At 35.8% G+C, this 9878-nt stretch overlaps 2 protein-coding genes across 2 annotated transcripts; both read left to right on the top strand.

Moving 5' to 3' along the window:
* The first annotated feature begins 375 nt into the window (after positions 1-375).
* LOC100170737 (ascorbate peroxidase) lies at positions 376-4779 on the top strand. The gene is made up of 9 exons (NM_001354113.1): positions 376-673; positions 837-961; positions 1257-1306; positions 2817-2882; positions 2971-3019; positions 3162-3244; positions 3335-3414; positions 3538-3640; positions 4358-4779. The coding sequence occupies exons 1-9, from the start codon at positions 558-560 to the stop codon at positions 4547-4549; spliced, it is 864 nt and encodes a 287-aa protein (NP_001341042.1). The 5' UTR covers positions 376-557; the 3' UTR covers positions 4550-4779.
* A 3260-nt stretch (positions 4780-8039) lies between these two features.
* Positions 8040-9370, top strand: MYBZ2 (transcription factor MYBZ2). The gene is made up of 2 exons (NM_001248163.2): positions 8040-8583; positions 8713-9370. Exons 1-2 carry the CDS (start codon positions 8321-8323, stop codon positions 9188-9190), a joined length of 741 nt encoding a protein of 246 aa, NP_001235092.2. The 5' UTR covers positions 8040-8320; the 3' UTR covers positions 9191-9370.
* Positions 9371-9878: the final 508 nt, after the last annotated feature.

Here is a 9878-nt window from a genome sequence, read left to right as displayed (position 1 = left end):
ATAAAAAAAGGCTCTCTCTATATATATACCAACAAATTGGACAGTATTTTTTTAGATTAGATACCAACAAATTGGATGTTCTTGTATATTGACCTTTTGCATAAGAAACGTGTCCATATACATATGAAAGCTCGTTTTATGCTGGGTGGAGCTGAGACATCCTTCAATGATTTTTTAACACATTGTTTTAGTGCATAATAGTTTTATTAACAAAAATCTCAAATTATTAAATAAAATTAATGCTATAGTTTTAAGTAGTAATAAAAAAAAGTGAATGGAAGTATGAATTTTGTCCCTTTATTTTTAGGTGATTGATTATGCATTTTCGTGAAGCTTGTGAGCCAATTAAGTAACGTGACGTGGCAAGAGAGAAGTGGGAAGGCATGGGAATAGAATAAGCGATGGGATTGGGAAATGGGAACACCACCCATACAATACAATACAGTTATCCATTCACATTTCACAGTTAGCACTTAGCAGACTCTGCTGCAGTGAGGTGAGGGGAGGTTTGTTTGTTGTTTCGTTTTTCCTTTCCTTTCCGCCAGAATCCGTTGAGAATGGCGTTGCCGGTAGTCGTCGATGCAGAGTACCTCAAGGAGGTCGACAAGGCTCGCCGCGATCTCCGCGCACTCATCGCTAACAGGAACTGCGCTCCTCTCATGCTCCGATTAGCGTAACTCCTTCTTCTTCTTCTCTCTCACTCTTTTTATTTTTTTTCTTCTTCAATTAAACGATTGATTTTAATACCTAGATTTCGCTTCGTACACGGTCAACGCTGCGATCGTGCAACTGTGTGTTTCCCTTTTCTGTGTTTGAATTAGCTTGATTTGATGCAGCTGGCACGATGCCGGAACTTACGATGCTAAGACCAAGACCGGTGGACCTAACGGTTCGATCCGGAACGAGGAAGAGTATTCTCACGGAGCCAATAATGGCTTGAAGAAAGCTATTGATTTCTGCCGTATGCTTTTTCTTCATTCCTTACTTTTTATCTTTTCCTAAAATTATTTCGTTTTCATTTTGCTAGCTAGCTAGGTTAGGAATTGTAATGCTCCGTGCTTATCTATTTGCACATACTTTGTGTTATTTGAGTATTGAATTAACCATAATACATATAGGCTTGAATTTGGTTTGTGATTTGTCATGGTCACGCGGCCTTGTGTTGAATTGAACTCGCTTAGGATGTTCTTACCAAAATTGGAACTATGTCGGTCTCCTTGTCTTTCTAAGAGTTGGCTGATTTTCTGATGTCGCAGAGGAAGTGAAGGCAAAATATCCTAAAATTACATATGCAGATCTCTTCCAGGTGATCATTTGTTTTCATTTAGTTGCTATAAAAGTCTGTAGTGAATCTGATAATTTTTTACTGAATTCATTAGGTAAAAATTATAGAATGGGGTCAATGGACTTTCAAACTTGTCTGGGATTTGCATGATAATTAATTAAGGGTTCCATTTTCTGCCACTATCAGTTCAAATTACTCTTTTTGTACACTGTTTTTTACTCAAATCTCATGGATGCTGCTGAGGCTTTGGTTTTCCTATAGTGTTAGGTGGGATTAGTTTATGACTCTTGTTTCTATTTTGTTGCCTGATCATGATTGAATTTCAGTATGAGGTGGATGGATGAATCTTAAGGTTACAGACTTAACATGCCAGTGATGTAGTGCCTTGTTACACTTAAGACTCATCCTCTTATAATGTTTGACAACTCTGATTACTTATGGTTTCAAATTGTGGAACACATCCCATGATGCGGCCAGGATATTGTGGTTGGGTTCACAACCACATCACACCTTTTGATGTGTTTGAAAATCACTAAAAGATCTGCAACGTTCCACCAAAACAAATGCATCACACAGCAATGGGAATCAAAGTTCTCAAACAAATTGTTCTTCACTCTTTCTATTTCTTTACTTAGTAGATTTAAAGTGAATTTCAAAGGGTTGGGGAGATTTTAGGATGTTGGCAAGTTGGTGAATGAAAGGTGGGATTTGGGAGGGAGGAGCAATAGATGTGGGATTTTGAATGAGTCATGATAAGTTACATTCAGTGCAAACATAAAATAATTTTATGCTGCAATGGCCACAATATTGCATCACAATAGCTAAAATGCCTGCAATTGCAGTGGCCACAACCATGTCTGCATCCACAACCACTACCACAATTTAAAACCAAAGACCACAATTGCAAGGGGATTGACAAACATTGCCCAGTTAATCAAGAATTCTTGATAGCTATATCTTTTTTGTATTAGGAGCAGTAGTACAGCTAGATGTTGCTAGTTAAGAAGTGTACAGGAGTACAATTGAAGCTCAAGCTCCTGTATTAGTTAATGGAATGAGTTTCAAGTTTTAATAGCTTAAGCATTTACCTGGTTGTGGTCCAATTCTTTTGTGGCAAGTTTTTGACATGCATATAGTTAACGTTAGTGCCTAAGATTTCTACAATAAAGGTGAATATCATTTGATTTTCTTATACACTAATGTACTAGTGTCAAAGGTTAGAAAATATCAGCAATTTGATATTCTGAAAATCAAAATTTCCCTTAAGATTACCAAAATTATTTATATCAGAATCAAGCAGTTACTGGATTTTTGTGTATATGACATACAAGCCATTTAAATCCAATGAGTGCATGAGTCCAGATTCTGTTGAAACAGAGAGGGAGGAGATTATCACTCATTGATAGGGTTGATAGGGCATAGCTTGTATAAAACAAGATTCATTTATAAGTAGAAAAAAGATTTAAACTAACTACCATATAGATTATACAAATCTGATTAAAAAATCATTTCTTTCTCCCTGTGCTTCCAGCTTGCGGGTGTTGTTGCAGTTGAGGTTACTGGGGGTCCAACAATTGATTTCGTTCCTGGTAGAAGAGTATGTTGTGCCATGCCTTTAGTCAGAATATTAATTATTATGAAATCACCAAATTGTGTTTTGTTCATGTAATTTTCTATTCTTGTAGGATTCAAAAGTATCTCCTAATGAAGGGCGGCTTCCTGATGCTAAAAAAGGTGTGTTTTGAAATTTGTCAGTGATAATACTATTCTCTTCACCTGGACTGTGAATGATGTTCTATTTTTTGTATTCCCTTCACAATTGACGAGGTTAAGAATGCAGTATGAAAGCATAAAAATATGTCAATGCTGTTGTTAGGTGTTCCACATCTCCGTGATATCTTTTATCGAATGGGCTTGACTGACCGAGATATTGTTGCACTATCTGGAGGACATACACTGGTAATTCTTCTTTTGTTTAATATCTTTTTATTATTTGCTGTGATTATGACTAGATTATTCTTATCTTACTTTCTGTGGTGATCTTATAAGGGGAGAGCACATCCAGAGAGATCAGGGTTTGATGGCCCTTGGACGGAGGACCCTCTGAAGTTTGATAACTCATACTTTGTGTAAGACTTGTGTTGTGTGCAATACTATAGAGTTTCACTTTGTAGAGCTTCACTTTAGCCTCGCAATGCAATATTGGAAGAGTTTGATTTTTATCTACATCTAAATATCATTGTTAACATCAGGGAACTTTTGAAAGAAGATTCTGCTGGGCTGCTTAAACTTCCAACAGACAAGGCTTTATTGGAGGATGCTGAATTTCGCTGTTATGTTGAGCTATATGCAAAGGTAATTGAGATTAATTCAAATAACCACCGTTTTGAAATTTGTTTGATGTTGTGTCCAAATTACCAATTATTGTTTCTCAATAGCATTTCATGTGAATATCTGTTTACTATAAACACCATGAAGCTTGTAATCTTATTGCATTAATTATTAGATCAATCTTTTGGCCTGAGGTACCCACCAGGGTTGGCTTAATAGTGAGAGATTTGGGTAGTATGCATAAAGTTTTAGGTTCTATCCTTATCGCCACCATTATACAGTGTACACCAAAAAAAAATTCTTTTGGCCCAAGCTCATTCAGTAGCAGTTGAGATTAGTAGGATCCTTCTTCCCCATGTGCGTTGTGCTTTGGAATTTACTATGCTATCTTGACACTTCATTAGTTCAAACAAACTGGCCCATTGACCTTTTCACCATTGGCTGGTCAGGTATTAATAAAATTACATACTTTGCCAACAATTGACTAAACGTTGGTCTTGTTTTCCTTCTTTAGACTAATGAAACTAAAGTTTACATTAAACTAAATAACATGCTTGATAGTGTTAGCACTTGTATGTAGAGTTGTAGAATAACTTACCGAAGTTTCTGTTTTGCTCTAAACCCATTAAAGAAAATTAAGAGCATACTATTTTCAGCAATGTTCTGGCTGCTGTTAATGCATCATTGATTTGTGTGAATCTGTCTGCTGTCTCCTATTTTAAAACTCTGTCACTCTGGCAGGATGAGGATGCATTTTTTCGAGATTATGCTGAATCACATAAGAAACTTTCAGAGCTAGGCTTTGTGCCAAGTTCAAAGCCGATTTCTATTAAGGAAGGGACCATACTGGCACAAGGTGCTGTAGGAGTTGTAGTTGCTACCGCAGTGGTGATCCTCAGTTACTTGTATGAAGTTCGCAAAAGAGGGAAGTAAACTGGATTTGTTCATCTCTTGGCTGTTACGGTTGCGTGACCCTGACCCTGACCCATAGTGTGCAAAACAGGGTTCATTTTTGCAGCTTCAGTTTCTGTTTACTTAGTACCAATAAAGAATAATGCTACAGACATTCAGACTTTTATATGAATAGACTAAAAACATCCCTGAGTACTCAAATTGAGAGCAACTTCATTATACGTAAATACAAATTTTAACATTCCCAGTTACGTGTTGTTCTCTGAATGGTTAGAGGGTAGACATGCCGAAAGAGAATGACTAATTTGTCGTGTATGTTACGTGCGAGGAAATCAGAATTATGAAAACCGTGAGTCCGTAACTGCACTAGCCGAGAGAATTGTGAAAATCATGCTTATAATTAGAATGCACTAGCATAGAGAATTCTCTTTTAAGTGTTTAACCAGGTGGAACAACCCCTGTACTAGTTTATTCAAATATATAAAAATATATTAAAAATAAATTTTTTATCACTTCATTATTTATTATAAAATAATTCAATGTAGATAGTGTTTTTAATATATATGATGTATACTTTTTCATTAAAAAAAATTGTTAATTTTTCTCTTGAAGTTATGATTTTATAAAATTAAATATATTAAATATAATTTATTAAATATTATATTAAAACTGTATAATAAATATCATTACTTTTGAATTTTTATTGTTTGCGAAATATATTTTCGTAATTGAATTAGAATTATCTAATTAAAATTGTATTATAAATATTATTCGTGTGAGCAATTTAAATATAAATGAATTCATGAAATTTAATTAGATCTAACAACTATAGTAGTATAATTCAATATGATCCTCTAAAAAAAGGTCTCCTCATATAATTATGTAAAGCTTAAGTCTACTTTATTTACATATTTATAGGCACAAAAGTCTTAAAACATTGGATTGTTAATACTTAATAATTGTACATCACTTTTTTGTGTGTGTGTGCACATACATACCCACGAAGAGGAAAACAATATTTTTAAGATTAGATCATTGAAGAACGTGGTGAATATAATTAAAGTATGACTTGGGGAGTGGATGTCTATTTGTTTTTCTTTGATAACAAAGAGAAGGTGCCTGTTATGGCGATGAACAATTCATCAAATTCATTCGAGTCCTCAGACAATGTGTCCTATTTTAAATGGGAAAAAAGATGAAAAGGCAGGAAAAGCGGTAAAAGGAAATATCGGAATCTGCAGTTAGTGTCTGGCAACACTGTTACAAGAAAATTTCTCCTTTGTGAGCAAGGTTATTATTGAATACTGAATAATGAGTTTTAAAAATCTTATCCACTATATAGCATAGCAGAAAAGGTTCAAGTTGAGGAAGCCACACATGTGGAGGACAGGCAGCCAAAGTGGTAGGTAGTAAGTAAGTGGCTTTTAGAAGTTAGGACAGCCTCCCACGAGTGAGAGTACCTAAGCACATGACAAACTCGTGTTGCTGTGCTGGCTGTCACCATACACTCTCTGTAATGTATATATTCGAATTAGAATTAGACGACTGAGTCCCTTTTCATTTGAAAATTTTCATCTTTGTTTGATTTTCTTCCCATCCCATGTGGCCTCTTAGGTTTCTCCTCCTTTTTGGGTTAGCTAAGAAGCCCATTATAGGCTGATCTCTTGTAATAATTACACCCAACTGATAGCGACCATGACGGACTCATGCTCAATTTATTGATGTGTGCTGTTTCGCGCCTAGCTTCCTCCATCATTTATTATTATTATTGCTAACACTTTGGTATTATACGCACATTGCATCTTTTGAATTAGAGTTAGGTAGTGTTGTTGCCTCACCCCATAAAATATCATCTAATCAATGCTATTATATGCTCATGATCTTAATTAGTTGAGTTGTTCATTCTCTTTAAAAACACAGAGGATCAATTTCTTTAATTTGCACATTAACAGTGAGTCAAATTTTGGTTTGGAAGCAAAAAAATTGCCGTCAAAATGAGATGTTTACATTTCCAAGAATACTACAAGTGTTGTTAAAAGTTGTGCGTGTAATTCATGTCATTATATATGTACCATAGTTCAACATATATATAACTGGTGGAGGATTTGGTCTAGAATTGCAAGTACAGTCAGAAAAGAGTGAAAAGGTGGGTGAAATACTCCCAAATAATTACACCCATGTGGACTGAATCTTTTCCCCACAATATTGGTGCTCTTCTTCCTCCTTGAAAGCAACTTGTACCCATGAATATTAAGTACTCTTACCATCCACTTGACGTTCACAGGGAAAGAGAAAGAGTGGATATATGTGCGGTAGTGGATAACTACTGCTAATTGGGGGGCGATTATGACAACAAAAAGATGAATAATGAGTCCCCCAATCCCAACCTTTCCCTAAACTTGCAACACAAGGTTTCAGGTTTGGGGGAAGAGGAAAACGAAAAGTGGAAGGTAAACCAAAACCAAAACCCATATACAACCGCAACCGCACTCACACTCATTTGGCATTTCCCATTCTCCCCTTCTCTCATTCCAACCCCTCCAACACTTCTAGAAACTTGTCTCATGCATGATAATGCCACATGAATAGCCAACTACCATTACCATCTCTGTGTCTATGCACATGAATAGCCAACTACTGATACATTTCTTTCAGGAATTGCCCGTTGCGACTAACTTACCGAAATTGCTAATTTTGTTAAGGGAAATTATTAAACCCACATGAAAGCTCTTATGTTTAAGGCATGGTATTGACTGGTTATCCACATGTTAATTCTGCATTGTACTATTACTGTATTTCTACATTAATTAAGTGGTGATTTTCACTGAACTAGTAAAAATAAAACTAGTGAATAATTGTTTAGTGCCGTAAAACGTACTATTATTAGAGTATATCAAATTATGTTAATCATTGATGATAAAATTTGTATGCAGAATCTGTTGGACATGTAACATTTTTTTATATTATAATTAGAAACAATGTTTGAAAGATGAGAGGTTGTAACATTCCAAGATAATAATAAGAATCAAACTCAAACGTTTTAAGGTAGGTAGATCCTGCTAATTAGGTCAAATTCAAATAATAAAAGTCTCTCTAACTTCAATTTGATTCCATTGTCACATGCACGGTAAATGGAAAGGCCAATTTTTTAATCCCAAATGATTAAATATAGAGGTAGCTTACTCCTTACTTAACCACAGCTTGACATTTCATTGATCAATTATTGAAGAAAGAACTGATGGAGAACTGATTTTTTTTTTTTACCTAGCACAAGATTAGTTAGTAACCAGGTTTGGGTTTTATATTAGGGGTAAAGCATATGAGATTATATAAAATATGTTCTCTTTTTCTAAAAGAGGCAAGAGATCACATCTTGTCTTGCCTTACCATACTTTAATACATATTCTACTTTACACCAACCTGAAGGTTACCCATAGTTAATGTCTTTTAACTAGTTATATCATTGATGCAAATACAGTAGTATAAATATATCATCAGACAGGGGATGAGAGAGAGACAAGAGGCACTCTCTTTAACCTGTCTCACCAACTCGCATCTAGAAGCAATTAGGGTCTCCCTTTTCTCTCTATGTCTCCTTTGGAGTCAAAAGCCTATAAAACCACACCCAAACTCCCTCTTGAGCCGGCTTCTTAAATATTTGTTGCTGCAAGCTAGCCAATCCTAATTCCTATTCCTATCCTTATTACTACATAACTCTAAAGTAAGTAAGAAAAATAGAGCAATTTCACAACACAACACAACTCTTATAATTGTGTGAGTTATTAATTGAGTATGGGAAGGTCCCCTTGCTGTGAGAAAGCTCACACAAACAAAGGTGCATGGACTAAAGAAGAAGATGACAGACTCATATCTTATATTCGAGCTCACGGCGAAGGCTGCTGGCGTTCACTCCCCAAAGCCGCCGGTCTTCTCCGGTGCGGCAAAAGCTGCCGTCTCCGGTGGATCAACTACCTCCGCCCCGACCTTAAAAGAGGTAACTTTACCGAAGAAGAAGACGAGCTCATCATCAAACTCCACAGTCTCCTCGGTAACAAGTAAGCATATATACCAAACTCCTCGTTAATTTCACCATCATATCAATTGATTCAAAAGAAATCTTATCTCTTTATCTTATCTAAATTAAAACAAACAAAACAACAACGTTGTTGTTGTTGTGGTTTCAGGTGGTCTTTGATAGCTGGAAGATTGCCGGGGAGAACAGACAATGAAATAAAGAACTATTGGAATACGCACATAAGAAGGAAGCTTTTGAACAGAGGAATCGACCCTGCAACTCATAGGCCACTCAACGAAGCTGCAACTGCTGCAACTGTTACAACTAATATATCTTTTGGCAAACAAGAACAACAAGAGACAAGTTCGAGTAACGGAAGCGTTGTTAAAGGTTCCATCTTGGAACGCTGCCCTGACTTGAACCTTGAGTTAACCATTAGTCCTCCTCGCCAACAACAACAGACTCAGAAGAATCTTTGTTTCGTTTGCAGTTTGGGTTTGCACAACAGCAAAGATTGCAGCTGCAACGTTTCCAACGCTGTCACTGTCAACAACACCACTCCTTCTTCTGCTGCTGCTGCTGCTTATGATTTCTTGGGCATGAAAACCAGCGGTGTTTGGGATTGCACCCGCTTGGAAATGAAATGAAAATTCAACCAAATTATATCAATTAGTTAGTGTTGTTGGAGAGAAGTGAGAGAATGAAATTCGTTAATTTTTGAATTTTCTCTCCTATTTTTTCTTTTTTTTCTTCTCTTATTTGTATAAATAATTAGTCGCTGATATGCATAATATATAGTAACGGTACAGTTGAACATTATTGCCCAATTTTGCCTCTTGCTGTGACTCTTCATTTTCTTTTCTTCTGGCAATTGATGGTAGCGACAAAGAAGAGAACATGAAATTTGTTTGGGTTTGCAAACTTTTTTAATTTACACAAGTCCCTCTTTCCAATTGGAATGGGTAATGAGTAATGACAGCTCTTTTAATTATATTTTACTGTACACAATTCAATAGTTTATCTGCATCATCACATCGTAAGTCGTGGTTAATCTTGTCAGAATTTTTAATGAATTTATTTACATCCTGAGCTAGATCAGCTAGCCAGAGTTTTTGATTATATAATTAATTAACTATTCGAGGCTTCACATGGATGCATCACACAGTTGCGCAACAAATCCCTGCTCTCCCAGATGAATCTAGTGATTGTGGGTCGTTTATCATTGTTGTTATATTTTGTTATTCCTATTCTTATAATGAATATTATGTATGCATTCATGCGTCATATATATATATATATAGACCACTAAGCCTGTGGATGATGATCCTTATTTCT

Source organism: Glycine max, chromosome 11, assembly GCF_000004515.6.
Source record: "Glycine max cultivar Williams 82 chromosome 11, Glycine_max_v4.0, whole genome shotgun sequence".
Taxonomy (NCBI): Eukaryota; Viridiplantae; Streptophyta; class Magnoliopsida; order Fabales; family Fabaceae; genus Glycine; species Glycine max.
Note: the sequence above shows the minus strand (reverse complement) of the source record. Positions and strands in the feature narration are given on the sequence as shown.